At 44.5% G+C, this 16,500-nt stretch overlaps 1 protein-coding gene across 5 annotated transcripts in view; it reads left to right on the forward strand.

The window, feature by feature from the left end:
• The first annotated feature begins 411 nt into the window (after positions 1 to 411).
• CPNE4 (copine 4) overlaps positions 412 to 16,500 on the forward strand; it is a 676,149-nt gene continuing 660,060 nt past the window's right edge. For 3 of the 5 annotated variants that reach the window (XM_043474409.1, XM_043474407.1, XM_043474408.1), the window contains exon 1: positions 412 to 532. In XM_043474409.1, coding sequence (XP_043330344.1) covers positions 480 to 532 — 53 coding nt within the window. In that variant the 5' untranslated portion in view covers positions 412 to 479. Of the gene's footprint in view, positions 533 to 3,025; positions 3,371 to 16,500 lie in introns of those variants that run through there. The other 2 variants (XM_043474403.1, XM_043474406.1) reach the window with 2 other exon arrangements.

Here is a 16,500-nt window from a genome sequence, read left to right on the forward strand (position 1 = left end):
GGGAGGAATGCAAGATTCTTTTCTGATCCAAAGTCTCCAAAATAAGTCCTGTTATTTATAGCAGTCTCTTTGACTGGTTGAGGATGCAAAAAAGAAAGAAAGAAAAAAAGAAAATAGGAATTCAATTTCAAAACAAAATCATTCAGGGAAGAATCTAAGGTTTTCAATACAGGGCACTGATTCTCTGCCTGTTTTTCCCCTTCATCATCTGTCACCCTTAAAAAAATGGGATCAATTGAATTGGTAAGAATCCACATTTTTTTCCGTTTTCATTTCCTGGCTTCATTCCAGTACTGCACTTGTCACACTGATGGGAGGGGTGCCTTTCATATTGGCATAGGACAGTAAGCAAATGCCTCCCCTTATGTTATCAAACAGAGACCCAGTGAGAGGATCTGCACAGAACTGGAGGCTCCGTTTGCGGCTTGGGAATGTCAGTGGTGCCGTGACCCTGCGGCTTTCTTTAGATCATTTTAACTATGTCTGTAGAGCCCAGCAGCTCAGAATCCACGAAGAGGAGAGTTGGAAGGAGGTGAGCGATACCGATCGGGGGTTTTGTGGTAACAGTAGTTGAAGGGACTCCAGGGAATGAGCAACTTGCAGTGACTGCGACCTGAGTTCATGAGGTGGTTATAGATCTTAATTTGTAGAGATGGGCTGGACTGTTAGTTTCATGGGTGAGGTGGGAGAGAATTTTGCTTTCTGTGCCTGGCAGAGAGCCTCTTTGAATTTACCTTCAGTGTAATTTTTTTCCTTGAGAAAAAAAAAAATCCAAATTTCTGGCATAGAGTTGCACGTGTGTTCTGCACACTGTTTGCAGGCAACTGTTTCTAATTAGGGATCTGAAGCCTGCTGGCAGAGGAAACCATATTTGTCACAAGTAGTGGTGCTGTGTTCAGCTTGTGTGTTTGTGCCTTTAGCACAGGGACTAACAATGGTTATACTGGACTCTCCCTGTGGTTCTGTTTGATTTGCCCTGTGGTTCCTGGGTATGTCATTTTTAGTTGTGCTTTCAGAGTCTGCTTCCACCAACACTACGTTCTCTGGTCTGTGCATTCTGACCACCCAAACCCTGGGCTTTTTGTAAAGATAATAAAATCTATGTGGGCAATTGGTGGTGATCCATAGAGTAGCTTACAGATTGCCTGGAAATAGTACATGATCAACATACCTTAATGCCTTTTCTCTCACCTTAATTCCTTTTCCCATAAGACGCTTGTGTTCAATAAACTCTAAGGCATTTTTGTAAATTTAACAAATGTTTATTGACTATCTGCTAAGTGACAGACATTGCAATGGCTGTGATCAGGGTTGTGATCAGGTTGTGATCAGGGTTGTGATCACAAGACAACAAAACAGACCATCACCTGCCTTCATGGGACTTAGATTTCAGAGGACACAATCAACATGCAAGGAAATACATAATCACTTTCCTTTTTCTTTCCCTCATTTTTGCAAATTCAATCCAGCTCAACTTTATCTCCAAGGCTACTTCTTTATTAAACTGGAAAGGAATATTTTCTTACTTAGTATTTCCATATTCAGTAAACATATGCTGAGTTTGCCTGCACAGCATCTATCCCTCGTTTTCTTGTAATACGACAATGAATTTCCTTCAGGGGACCATCCTGTGTCTCATGCTCAGCTGCTATGGATCAGGCAGAGCTCCACGTCGGCTCCAGAAGTGCAGCAGAGCACAGTGAATGCTCCCTAGCTCTGTGGAAGGCCTGTAGCATCAAGGGAATCCTGTGAGGCCACAATGATTGACTTGTGCTTAACCACCTGACCCAAGTTTCTCCAATCAAAGTGAATCAAAGGCACTTACTATACAGACAAGCTCCCTAAGTGTCTTTCTAGGGTCGATATTTTGTGGCTGAAGGTCTCAAGACCTTCAAAATGGCATACTTGAGAGGTAACCTGGGGGAAGAGAAATATTATCTTCCTCTGCTTCTCAAAGATCTTCCTAATTGGCTCTACAGAACCATGAGTGAGGTTCCTGTTCCTCATCCAATTATTTCTCTTCTGGCCTTTGAAATTTAGAGCACTGTGGTTGGTAAAAGTCCTTGGCTGATAACCTCTTTAAATGAAGAGAGGTCTTGTTAGACGTGCCTTAGGAAGATGGGGAGGAAGACCCGGCTATGTCCCTGTCTCCCGGTCCACATCGTGTGCAATATCCTCCATGTCATTCCAATGTCGGACAGAGACAGATTTTTCTGAACCTTATGGATTCTGAAGTCCAATGTGTGGTTCTGACAATACCCTCCATGCTGAGAGAACGTAACTGTCTAGTTTATCTACTATTTTTGGAACAATCAAGAGCAGTGCACAGTATACATCTGAACCACTCACTTGCCTGAATTCGACCTAAGTTTGGAGCAGAAAAGTCACACTTTCTTTCTAAAGTGCTTCATAACATGTGGTCATGGTTAACCTCTTAACATAAGACGGCATGTTTATACTTATTTTTAAGCAGTGGTATTCCCCAAGCAGTTCTTTATCTTACATTATTTGTAAAGCGGATGTATTCCGGAAGATATTATGAGATGAAAAAGAGCCTCAATATCCATTCATTTATTCATGCATTTATTTACTAAAAAATAACTACCAGGCTCCTACCATACGCCAAGCACTCTTGTAGACATAGAGGATTCAGAGATGAGCGATCTTGTCACCGCTTTTGGTGGCAGATGAGCATCCATCCAAGAAGTTTCTAGGAATGTGTGCAAAAAGTAGCATCACTGCTACCTCTTTCCAGATATTTCCGATTTCTTCTGAAATGAAGAGGAGGTCTCTAGGGTGACTTGAGCCCAGGACTCCGGGGTGAGCGACTGGGCCTCGAGGGGAGCTAGGGCTGCAGCTGCCACCAGCGTGACCGCTATCCAGGGCTCAACAGCGGCTCAGGATCCGCTCCCGCAGGGCGGGGCAGCGCCCTCAGCTCCCGGCCGCGCCCTCCTCCGAGGCCCCCAGGGGGCGCTCGCTCCCAGGCCTCAGAGCCGGCTGCGCGCGGGCGGCGGGGCGCGCGGGTTTCGTCAGAAGGTGGAAGCTCTCTGCCGAGCCGTAGTTCCCCGCCGCGGGGTCGCGCCCTGCTTCCCCGCTCCCGCTCCGCCCCCCTCTCCAGCGCCCCCACCTCTCCCCGGGAGTGACCGAGGGCCGAGCGGCTCCGCCCCCGCCCCCGGCATGGAGCCCGGGTCCCCGCGCCGCCCGAACTCCCAGCTCGGCGCCTCTTCGTTCGGCGGTTGCTGAGCTGCCTAAGAGCCCGAGGGGAGGGCGGCACGACCCCCGAGCCCGACCGCGTCTCCGTCCCCGGCCGCACCGCAGCTGCGTCCAGGTCGCCCGCCGAAGCCCAGTCCGCCTTCGGGGCCCGCGCCAGGTAAGTTGGTCGGGACCCTGCACCGCGTACCAAGACCAACTTTTGAGGTGCGGGGCTTCGCTCCGAGCCGGCGCTGCTGTCTAGGAAGAGCCGCGCGCCGCCTCTTGGTCCAGGGGAACTTCGGTCCCTCCCCTCGCCCCTCTCCTCCGCCCGGCGGGCTCGGCTGGTGGGGGTTCGGGAGGGGGTGGATCTGCCAGTCCGGAGGCAATCGGGACCTGGAGGCGCAGCATCTATCCTCCTGACGGCGGGAAAGCGAGGAGGATGGGGGTGGGGGTTGTGCGGGGTCCCGGGGCTGGACCGCCGCGGTGAGACTCAGCCTCTCAGCCTCCTAACCTCCCCTCCTCCTCCCTAACCCCCCTAGGATAGGGTGCGATAATACTTAATTGTATTTCGGGCTCTCTGGCTTAAAACTCATCCATGGTTCTCAGGTTCCTTGATTGAGCCACATCCCTCTGCGCTCCTTCCTCTATTAGTTAAAGTACCCCGGGGAGGGAACGGGGTTGGGACTGAGGGACCTCTGAAGCGCTGGCCGCAGCCCAGTGAAGAGGTCGGGACCAAAGCTGTCACAGAAGCCCAAGGACCCTTAGGGTGAAATGAAGGAGACAGGAGTTGGTACCTGCGGGGTCAAGTGTGTATTGATCACCGTCGTTTGGGGAGGAGGTGACCTCTGAAAAGTGCTGTTAGGAAGATCCGTTCCTTCCTCGCCTTGAAGGACGAGGGTGGGCTTTAAAGGTTTCAGATCCCCCACCCTTCCTCCAGGTCCCACCGCGCCTCCAGCGGCCTTGGAAGCCTGACTTCCAGCCTCCGAACTTGCCAGGCTCCGGGAAGAATCCAGGCTGCAGAGATGGTCCCTAGGGGCTCGAGCTTAAAAAGTGCTGCACCCCGGGGTACCGGAGGTGGAGGGAGGAATGGTGAATGGTAGTGAGGTGGTGTAGGGAGAGATGAGTGTCCTGGGAGACTTGAAGAGAGAAATACCCTCCGCCCACGCCCCCTGCAACTGACCCATTGATGCCAGAGCTGATGCTTCTGCTTCTTTCCTCCTGTATTCAAAATTATGCAAAACCAGCTCCTCATCCTCTTGCTGCTTTGCCAGGAGTTTTGAAGCACTGCTGTGGCTCACTTGGGTTTTGGTTCCCTTACCAGGAGTTTTGAGCTGTCCAAGGTCTTTTAAAGTGTTCTCCTGAAGCTGATACTAAACCCTATTCTCTTGGAAAAGCTACCTTCACTTCAGAGGAGATGTTCTTTTCTCCCCATTCCTTCTCTCTACTGCCCTCTTAACAATCTCTGTTCTCAAGGACCGGTTTTGTGTTTCACTTTTTTGCTTTATGTTAAAACAACCTCCCCCAGACCCTGCACTCTCCCACTCCCCCACCCCCACCCCTGAAAAAAACAACAACAACAAAAAAACTTTCCTAGAACACAGATGTTTCAAATCCATGCCAATGTTTTGTACTTCATGTACACTGGTTGAAAAGACCCTGATGCTGGGAAAGATTGAAGGCGGGAGGAAAAGGGGACGACAGAGGATGAGATGGTTGGATGGCATCACCAACTCAATGGACATGAGTTTGAGTAGGCTCCGGGAGTCGGTGTGGACAGGGATGCCTGGCGTGCTGCCGTTCGTGGGGTCACGAAGAGTCGGACACGACTGAGCAACTGAACTGACTGACTGGTTAAGCTTCATAAGATCCCGCAAAAGCCAGAGGCAAACAATGTTGCTTACTTCATTTGATGTTCTTCAAGCTTAGGAAGGTTCCATTTTATTACCCAGCAGATAAGACAGAGCTCTGGATGGCTGTGGTTGTGATTAGATAACTTCTGATGTTTTCATTTCCCTTACTAAACTGCTGCTTCTAGGTTAAATTCATTTTATTATCAGTCCATTTTTAAAGAAAGACCTACAAAGTCACTCTAATAGATAGGTCTGAGTTCAGAGCAGATGAAAGGTACCTACATGTAGGGAGGTGGATAAAAATAGGTTTGGGAAGTACAGCTAGGACACCTGTGTTCATTGTGCATATTAATAAAGGCCAGGATCTCCTCATTTTTCTCTGGAGGGAACTTCTGAGGGTTTCATAGGACCAAACTCAAACCACATGAAAACTAGGTGATTTCCCCTAAGCCTCACATAAAAAGAAGTATCCCTCCATAGTGGGAGTGGCTGTTGAATCCTGGGCTGGTTTTAATGGTTCAGTGAGAAGTTGTTGAGTCACTAAGTTGTGTCTGACTCTTTTGCAGCCCCATGGACTTAGCCTACCAGGCTCCTCTGTCCATGGGATTTCCCAGGCAAGAATACTGGAGTGGGTTACCATTTCCTTCTTTAGGGGATCTTCCCAACCTGGGGTTCGAACCCTCGTCCCTTAAGTCGCCTGCATTGGTAGGTGGCTTCTTTACTACCAAGCCATCAGGGAAACCATCAATCAGAAGAGCTTTCCTGTAATGGAACCAAAGGTCTGCTAATGTGTTGCCCTGTGAAAAGGTTCACGGATGTCAAACCTATACCATTCCTGTGAGTGCTCATCCTGGCATAATTTATTGGGAGCATTGATCTTCCCAGCATAAGACAAGCAGTTTCCTACAGTTGCTGAATATCTCTTTAAAAATAGTTGCTCTGAGATTTGTGTGTTTCTTTTTATTTATTTATTTTAAAATTGAAGGATAATTACTTTACAGAATTTTGTTGGTTTCTGCCAAACATCAACATGAATCAGCCATATGTCCCCACTCTGTTGAACCTCCCTCCCATCTCCCTTCCCATCCCACCCCTCTAGGTTGTTACAGACTTCCTGTTTATCTTCAGGTCTCAGGTAGTAGCATGGCATTTTGCTTGAATCCTTGGTTTGTCTTAAGGAGACCCTGCTTCTGGAGGTTTTGATTAAAAAATGCCTTGTTCGACAGGTTTTTGATCTGCATGTGGGCATCTGATTTTAAGATACTGTACTTTAGTTAGTGGGAAGCAAAGTTGTTATCTGTTTCCAAAGTAGTTTCATGGAGTATTCCAGGAAATAGAGGCTGTATCCTTCTCATTATCCAGTGATTGAGTCCACTTTCATGACTGAAAAACTTTAGATTCTACTAGCTAGAAGGAATCACAGAGGGAAAAAAAAATGGGTCAGTGGTGAAATCTTTATTCTCATCTATATTGGAATCTTTTGAAACTCAGCTGAAGGTATTTATAGACTTTGCACCATGCATTTCTCTGTCTTCTCTTTGCAAGTTTTCTGAAATATAATACGCTGGACCTTTAACCACCTTTATTCTCATAAAGAAAGGATTTTCCCATTTGGAGATAAAACACATTGGCGGTTAGTAGCTAATATGGTGTATAATCAGTGTAACATACTTTCACAGGGGCCTCAATCCAGAACAAAAAAATAAGAGAACTCTGGTGGTACCAGCCTCACTGGTTGAGAGAAAGTCTCTAAACCAGTTTGGAAAGTCACTTCACAAATCTTTGTATTTTTAAATCAGAGATGTGACCAGAGGGTCTGTATTTCATGCATTTTGAAAAGGAAAGGGGCTGAATTTATTCTCTATATTTACTTTTCCCATTTTTGTCATGTTAATATTTAATAAAAAGCAACAACAACAACAAAAACAAAAGCCTCTTTGGATCCCTGCAGTAACCCAAAGTCATATTTCCTTGGCAACAGTAGCCAGTGTATTAGAGTCACAAAATATCTATCAAGTCAGAAAAGTTTCAATGCACTTAAAATAAAATGTCACATAGTTCAAGACCATCCTATAGTGCATTAAAACTGACCTGCCAGCATATGATAATAGAGTTGCCTTTAACTTTGCCTTTCTTCTGATTGAATGCAGATAGTAAAGACAGATTATAGAACTTTGATTCTTTTTAGCATGATCTAAAAATTCTGGAATGGTCTTTCTTTTGAGGGAAGTATGTTATCAAAATTAAGGGGGCTGGAGTAACATATCCTTTCTTTGAGTGAGAAGTTCTTGTGGAGGTTGGTAAGTCCAAAATCAAGCCCAATCAATGGGTCAGGCAAAATGTTATATTTTCTGTGTTATTTGAAATGGAATATATAGTAGAACCTCAGTTAGCATTAAATTCAACCAATCTGCTAAAACTTGTGACTGCAGAGTAAAAACATAGTAATGCCTACATATACTTTTAGTCTTTTCTGTACTAGAAATCACATTTATGTGGGAGCTTTCCGCTACAAACTACTAAATATATATGACATATAGTATATGTTTTCCCTAAGTTAGCAAATGCTGGGAAGTCTTTTCTTTGGTGGTGTAGTCTTGGGAAAGCATCTTGAGAACCACTAGCTTTTTAACGGAGTAAACATAGAAGGCCTGAAGGCAAGTCTTGAAGAGTGGAACGTGATAAGGATGACTTATTTGGGAAGGTTTATCCTTGTCCTATGATTTTGGTGCCCTTGTATGGGTCGGGTAGCCCCTCTAAGCTGGGCTATGGTGGGCTTATCTCTGAACTGTGAACAACAATTTTATCACTTTGAATCTTTGACTGTCAGAACCAGAAGAGAGCTTGGGGATCATCTATTGACTCCAGCTGTTTAATTTGACAGATGTGGGAACTGAGCCTCAGAGAGATGACATGCTCAAGATCAGGGAACTCACTAAGCAACCCTCTTGATTACTAAGGAAGTCTCTTGATTCTGAGAAGAGACTCACATTCCCTAGAGATAATTACTGTGGTGGTGGCCATGGGTACTGATGATCTTGACCAAGTCCAAGTCGGGGATGATGGTGGGGGAGGGGTTCTCCTACCTTCACTGGGTGTCTTGAGTCTTAATATTTTGCTGTCTCTTGGAGCCAGTGCAGTATTTACTCAATAGATGTGATTCAATTTGTACAAAGTCATTGTCTGCAGCCATCCCTGTTAATGTTCATGTTTTATGAAGAATTGCTCATGCTCAGTCCTAACTTTCTATTTTAAATGTCACAATTGAGTCAATAAAGTAAATAGAGATTTTATGTGTATCCAGTTTAAGAAAGTCCACAGGGGAATCCTTTATTCTGTCTTAAATGAAAGATCCATTCAAAAAGAACAAACTTTCTAAAATGTTGCTTTTCCATCTCTTGCTCAGAACATCATATTGCTGACTTTCTTCTGACTTAGAAAACTAGAGCTGCAGCTTCAAACATCAGGAGAAAAATGTAGTACTTAAGGTTAATTCTAGAAGCAACCTTCTCAGGTTTAAGGTGTATTGACTAAAAGAGCTTCCTTATTCAAGAGATGCTAACCTCTGTAGGGCACTTCATCGCACTTGGAGAAGAGGAACAAAATCAGGCTGGCTAGTGCCCAAGCCGAGTGCATCCCCCAGAACTGGAGAGGGAGGAGGAAGGGCTGAGAGATGGCGTTAGAGCGGACTGCCGCGAGAGGGCGCCGGAGCACCAGCGGAGCCCTCCTGCGGCTCCCAGCCCCGACCTCCTGGCTGGGGCGTGGGGTTGGAGATCGGGGTGACAGAACCCCAAGGAGATGCCCAGAGAGGAGGGGTTGGTTACGGGGCACCTCTGACTCTCTGGCTCAAACCACCTTGCTCCACAGAGGAGACAGAGATCTGCCTTCAGTATTGGATGGGGCACTCCAGCCTGGTCAGGTCCTAGCGTCTGGACACCTGACATGCTGTCTACAGTCTCACAGCCCTTTGTTTCTCTGGAGGCAGGACTCCAGACCCAGAAATGCCTGACTCGAATCTCGGGCTTGCAGGTTTGCAAGCTGCAGGCCTGCGTGGATGTTGGCCTGTGGAAAATGAAGCTTGTGGTAGTGAATGTGGAGTGTGTGGAAGTGGTGTTTTAGTGAGCAGGCTGTCCTCATCCCTGTGACCTTTCTCTTGAGAGTTCTCCCTAAACTGCCTTCTTCTCTTTCCATCTGAGCCTTTCCCTCCTGTCCCCATACCCCTCCCTTCAGCAGAAGCGTCTCATGTATCCGTCTGTTGAACAATCGCTGAACTCAGCCTCTATGCTCTAGGCTGAGTTAGGTACTGGAATCAGTCAATATGGAGTTCCCCTGGCTTGGAGTTGTGGCTTGAGGGGCAGATGATGATCATGAGGGAGAGATGAACAAACCCTGTGGGTTGAGAGAGACTGAGTCATTTGCTTTGTCTCAGAGACCCCGAGAAATGGTCTCTCAAGTTCTTTACACTCATGTTTTTTTTCATCTCCCTGCATTTTAAGGAATCTGGTGTATAGAGGGTAGTTCTGAGGGAGGGAAAAGGGGATGAAATCTCAGCATGTGCTTTGGTTTATATGTATATTTAACTGTGCTAATAGAGGTTCTTAAGTCCAACCAACTGTACTACTGCCCTCTATGTGTTGTTTTCATCAGTATCATTAACATAAATGCCTATATAATTGACTTAATTTCATTTAAGCAGGAAAATGATTTTTATTTTTATTTTTTTTAGGAAAATGATTTTTAAAGGAAACAGAAACATAACAGCAAAATCCTTACTTCTAAAGGTTGGGTCTCGAACAACCTAAATCAGGGTTCTGTTTTTAAAGTATTGCAGATGTGGTCAAAATGACAAAAATGACAAAAATGAAAAATAATGAGGGCAGCAGAATGGTTGAAAGAAATACTTTATCATTAAAGTGACAGAAAACTGTTTATTAGTAAGCACTGGGGAAAACTGTTTATTAGTAGGCACTGGGGACAGAGGATGCCTGATTTGATGTCTTTGTTATATTTCTGCAGTTATTTCAATGAGTAACTTGAAGACAAAGTGGGAAAACAAGGTTTGTGCCTGAGGTGGTGGGGTTTTTTTAATTTAATTTTGTTTATTTTTGGCTGTGCTTGGCCTTCCGTTGCAGCACGAGGGCTCTCTCTAGTTGTGGCAAGTGAGAGCCACTCTCTTTGGGCTGTGCAGTCTTCTGTAGTGGAGCACCTCTTGGGGAGCACCGACTTAAGGTGCGCAGGCTTCAGTAGTTGCAGGTCTTGGGCTCTATAGAGTGCAGGCTCAGTAGTTGTGGCGCATGGGCTTAACTGTTCTGCAGCACTTGGAATCGAATCCAGTGTATTGGCAGGTGCATGCTTAACTATCGAACCACCAGGGAAGTCTGAGATGGTGTCGATGTGAAACCAGGGATGGCCACCTGGGCCAGGTGAGTTAAGTTTACTTGGCCAGGTAGATAGCAGCACTCTGGAAAAACCAGGGTGGTCATTCTTCTGCTGGGTGCCCTGTAGGTTCTGTGACTTGACTGATTGTGAATTATGTTGGCAGGAAGGCCTGCTCAGAGAAAAAGGGTGGAAACAGTTGATTTGGGGAGCAGCTAACAACATTCATCACATTTCATAGCCTGACTGAATTTTAAAGAGAGAGGAACACAAACACTTCTTACGGAATCAGAGAATGTGAGGGCTGAAGAATCTCATAAAATTAGGAACACTTCTTCCCATTTTCCAGCTGAGGAAACAGAGGCCCAGCAAGATGAAATTCATTACTCAACCTGCACCCATTTCTCCTCCCAACTACGTGCTTCCCAGGAGGCAGAACTCCTCCTGTCTTGTTCACTGCTGAACCCCAAACAGGGCCAGGCATCTGGCTGCTGCTCCAGGAAGTTTGATCAGTTACATTAATAATGCTATTTCTTTTTCTTTCACCCTTATTCTGGATCACTAGGCTGTAATATAATTGATAAAGATAGATATTTATTGAGTTTTTTTAAGATAAGGGCTTAGGTTTAGATGGTAAACAGACTTGCTTCAGATCCTGGTTCTGCCACTCAACAGCTGTTTGGTTTCGGGAAGATTACTAAATCTCTCAAGTTGTATTTGCTCATTTGTAAAAATGAGGATAAAACTGTGTAAGGCAGCAGAGGACCTGGACTGAGTGTTGGTCTTTCTGAGCCTTCTATTCCTGCTGTGTTCTTCCCAGAGAAGATTAAAGGGGGATATAATGCTTTTTTAAAAGGAGTTTTAATTTCTTTCAGATAATACACATTTGCAGAAAAGATTATTCCACTATAGAAATATAAATGCCTGAAATCACTACAAATACATATTCTGTGGGTTAGATATTAGTTCCATTTTATAAATAATTGGACTAATGCCAAAGCGCTAGAAACAGGAGGAAGAAGACTCAAACCTAGGATGCCCCCCATCCCATTTTCAAGACCAGAGAATTGTTTTTCTTTTTTTTTTTTTCCATCTTCATTTCCATAGGATATTGACTATAGTTCCCTATGCTAAACAGTAGGGCCTTGTTTTTTATCCATTCTGTATAATAGTTTCCCTCTGCTAACCCCATACCCCGAATCCATCTCCCTGACTCCCTCTCCCTTGGCAACCACAAGTCTGTTCTATATGTCTGTGAGTCTGTTTCTATTTGATAGATGAGTTCATTTCTATCATGTTTTGGACTCCACATATAAGTGATATCATATAATATTTGCCTTTCTTTGGCTGACTTTTTACACTTGGCCTGATCATCTCCAGATCCATCCATGTTGCTGCAAATGGCATTTCAATCTCTTTTTACGGCTGAGTAATATTTCATTGTGTATGTATGTACCACATCTTCTTTGTCAGTTCATCTGTTGTTGGACATTTAGGTTACTTCTGCGTCCTGGCTATTGTAAACAGTGCTGCAGTAAACATTGAGGTGCATGTACTTTTTCAAATTATGTTTTTTATTTTTCCCAGATGTGTACCCAGGAGTGGAACTGCTGGATCATATGGCAGCTTTATTTTTAGTTAGCTCTATACTGCTCTCCATAGTGGCTGCACCAATTTACATTTCCACCAACAGTGTAGGAGGGTTCAACCAGGGTGTTTTTTTAAAATCCATGTTTCATATGGTCTTTGTATCTCATCTATCCTTCTGTGTCTGAGTCTCTCAAGAAGGCTCGAATCCTCCCTTTTCACGTCCTCCTGAATGGCTGCTCTCTAGCCCCAGTTGTGTGACACTGGTGTGCACGCGTGTGCCTGCCACCCCCATGTACCATGGGCGTTGCCAGGTAGTGGCTGTATTGTGTGCTGCTTGCTGTGACCAGAGTGCTTAGAACCTTCTGGTACAAGGGTGCTCCTTCTGTGCCTGTTTCCTTATTGTACATCCTGCATCTGAGTCAGGTTTATTAGTGACTGCAGTGTGCATTTAGTTTCCTCAAAATAAACTCCACACCCTCGATTACTTGTTAAAAATACTCACATTGCGTTTTGATTTTCTATTATATAATCTAATGTGTGACGTACAGATATATTACTGTATGCTGTCATAGTGTCATGTAAGGTACTTGGTGAACAATTTATGGGAGTTTTTTCAAAAATCATTTTGACTTTGAATCATAGCCCTTCCCTAAAGTGTGCTCTATTATATTGTGTTCTGTGTGGGTAGGTAGACTCATTAGTGTTCCTGAGTTTGAATTCCAGCTCTGCTTAATCTCTTGAAGCTCAGTTTCTACAGATATAAAATGAGAATAATGTGAGAGCCTGTGCCCTGGAGTTGTTGTGAGCCTTGGAAGATGTGTGCATCCCAAGATCTGATCATATTGTGGGCACATGGAAATTCCTCAGTGACAACCGTTGTTGTTGGCTGATGGCATCCCTTTAAGGTTCGTGTTTAGGAGCAATTACCCTAAAGGCAGTGGTTTGCTGTGTTGTGAGGGAGTTGTGAATACTAGAAGAAGTATGTGATAGTACAGTAAAAACTAGCAAAAAATATGTGCTCTTACAGCTTCTAGCACAATCATTCACCGTCCTTCCGTTCCCCCTCACCTCTGTTTCCACACACTAGCCACAGAGATGACTCAAGGACTATGCTAGGGTTTCTCCAAGGTAAAACCGCCTGCTGATTCCAGATTTACTTCAAATGCAAAGTATGTTTAGCACTGGCCCCCAGATACACAGCCAGAATACACAATGAATCACTCTGCCCTACAAGACTTCACATTAGACATTTATTGTATTTATACATCTCCTGTGTGTGTCTGTGTGCATGCTCAGTCATGTCTGATTCTTTATGATCCCATGGACTCATCTGTCCATGGGATTTTCCAGGCAAGAATACCGAAATGGGTTGCCATTTTCTTCTCCAGGGATATATCTCCTCTATCTTTACCCAAAAGATTCTGGGCAGCCAGCAACAGATAGCATATTGGGTACACTGTACTGTCAAATCCACAATTCTGCTAGAACAAGATATTCTTTTTTTAGGAAGACTCCATTCATATTGTAAAGCCATGGTTCTCACACTGGAGAAGGAATCAAGAAACTCCTGCAGGCCTTTTGTTATAACACCGATCTATGGGCCCCACCATCAGAGTTTCTGATTTGGAGGGTATAGTGTTAAGAGTCAAATAATTTGTATCTCTGACAATATCCCGGGTGATGCTGATGCTGCTGGTTTGGGAACCACACTTTGAGGACCAGCGCCTTAGATATTCACTTTATTTGGACAATCTGTGCATTTTCTCTCCTCTGGGGTGTGACTGAGAATAGCATTGATGATGAGGAAGGGATCTGACATTTGCTGAGCACCTGTGACATTTGCCATGTTCCAGGGACCTCAGTAGCACTTTACACATATTATCCTATTTAAGCCTCACAACCGCCCCACCAACCAATTCACAGTTGTTTATTGAGACCCTGTCGTGTATCATGTGCAGTGCTAGGTGCTGGGGGTGTGGAATCAACACCACAGACATAATCAGGTAATGAGCAGGTAATTATGAGGGTGATTAGTCTGATCCATAGAAAATGGAAGATTGGAGAGTTAAGTAACTGGGCTCAGGTGACACAGCTGGTGGGAAACAAAGGAGACAAACTTCAAAAACATTTTACTCAAAAATGTACAATCCCTCCACCAAAGCGGAGGTTCTTAGATTTTTGGTCTCAGGTCACCTTTATGCTCTCATAAATTATTAAAGACCTCAAAGATTTTTTTTTTTTTTTGCTTATTTAGGTTAAATCTATCAACATTTACAGTATTATAATATAAAACAATGTGGTTCCTACTTTGAGAACTGTTACACTAAACCAGGCTGTGAATAGTACCATTTTCTTATGCTCTAAACCCTGACTTGTTTTAATGACTTCTGTAAGCCATCAAAGATAAGAAACTTCTCCTAAACTTTTTTTTTTTTTAAAGCACAAGGGCCTCAGTCTTTACTTCTAGTGCTGATGCCTTCCTAAAGACAGGGCTGACCTGCTTTGGAATCACAAATGTGTGTGTGTGGGACTTCCCTGGTGCTCTAGGGTCTAAGACTCTGCATTCCCAATGCAGGAGGTTGAGGTTCTATCCCTGGTCAGGGAACTGGATCTCACATGCCCCCAACTAAAGATTCTGAGTGCCAAAACTAAGACCTGATACAGCCAAATAAATAAATATTAAATAAATGTATGTGTGTTTATGATAAGGAAAAGCAACAGTTAAATGACCAGTTGCAGAAAAAAACAAGATGTGGTGGCTTTATTGTTCACCGAAGGGTCCCTATCCCAGCCAGTGTTATTTAAAAAGTTACAGTTCACACGAGTTACTGACATGCATTGCCTTCAGTGTTCCTTGGGGCAAATGCCATGGCCAGAGAAGCACTGTGGGATCACTCTTGCTGTCTCGTTACAGTGAGAGAAATAGATGGAGGACTGGACTCAAGTCTGGCAGTTTGTATGTAATGTTGGCAGCTGAATCATGTTTAATTGTGGGTTAATGACTAAAATACTGCCTTTCCCATCATTTGGATTCATTGTCTAATGAGCATGAGATGGCCTAGTAGATACTCACCCTCCGTGTGTAACAGTCTGTGGTTGTTCAGATACCAGTGCTCTGCCTGACTCTGAATGTTTTATGGCCTTGTTAAGTTTTACTGAGTAAAACCACCAAATCAGGGCTGCCATAACTCAATGCAATTCTTGGTGGATGACCAATGAGATCAGATCTCCTTTTATTTTTATAGAAACCAATGAACCAGCAGCAGGGGAGGGGGGCTTCTCCAGCAAGACCTGTGCAGTTATTTAAATGTAGCAGACCCTAGGATGAGAAGCAGAAAGAGAAACCTCCAGTCATCTGACTGTGTGGTCTTCTTGACACCAAACATATGGATCACTGGTTCATGGGCAAACTTTTAAAATGTTTATCCAGGTATTTTGTGTCACACATGCACATTCCACAGATAAATCAAAGTAAATGAGAAAAATGAGTGATGGCTGGATAATCATTTATCATCTTCCTTAAAGGCTGAATTTTGACACCAAGCATCTCTGTTGGTCAACCTGAGGTAACATGGAGTCCTTCACATGGCATTTCTGCAGAGGGCCTGTTTTGCCTGGTGACTGTAACATTTTAGAGGAAATATTTTCCTGGAAAGAGGCAATTGTAGGAAGATCCAAGACATGAGGCAAGTTGAATCTCCTTTTTACTGTCACATCAAACGGGAGACTATGTTACAACCCCTGAGGGGCCATCTCCTGGGAATCCTTTTAGCTAAGTTTCTTTTGCTGTTTGTAAATCATGAGCTTCTTGCCCAGAATTCTGTTTCTGAGTCCATGGGCTCATGTGAGCAGCTCTCAGTGATGAACCCTGTTGGCTTTGCAGATTGTTAGGTCCATTTTCTAGAACCCCTATTTTCTAAAGCAAGCACAAGGAATTGCCTGTCTGTCCAATGATTAGGACTACCAAGGGCATGAGTTTAACCCCTGGTTGGGGAGCTAAGATCCTGTAAGCCATGTGGCCAAAAAATAAAAAGATAAAAATAAAGCAAGCACAACTATGAAAGGTAGCTGGGCCTCTGCTCCTCACCAGCCCTCCTTGTCCAGGGATGGGGCTCAGGGGAAACCAGACCTGCTCACTGACCCTCCATGTCTGTTGTGTGTCTACCTCGCCAACAGTCAGCCTCAGTTTCTGCCCGGCGAACACTTGCAGGAAGGGATGGGGTTATTATCTATGGGGATGGAATAATGGAAATCCACCTGACATCATGGGAACATTGTCTTCCCTAAGTTGGGGAGAAGACACAGCATTTATTTAGGGAGGTGCAGTGTGGTTACTTAGGTTTCCCAGGTGACACTAGTGGTGAAGAACCTGCCTACCAATGCAGGAGACTTAGGAGACTTGGGTTTGATCCCTGGGTCAAGAAGATCCCGTGGAGTAGAAAATGGCACCTCACTCCAGTATTCTTGTTGGGAGAATGCCATGGACAGAGGA

The sequence above is a fragment of the Cervus canadensis genome, chromosome 7 (assembly GCF_019320065.1).
Source record: "Cervus canadensis isolate Bull #8, Minnesota chromosome 7, ASM1932006v1, whole genome shotgun sequence".
NCBI classification, from domain to species: domain Eukaryota; kingdom Metazoa; phylum Chordata; class Mammalia; order Artiodactyla; family Cervidae; genus Cervus; species Cervus canadensis.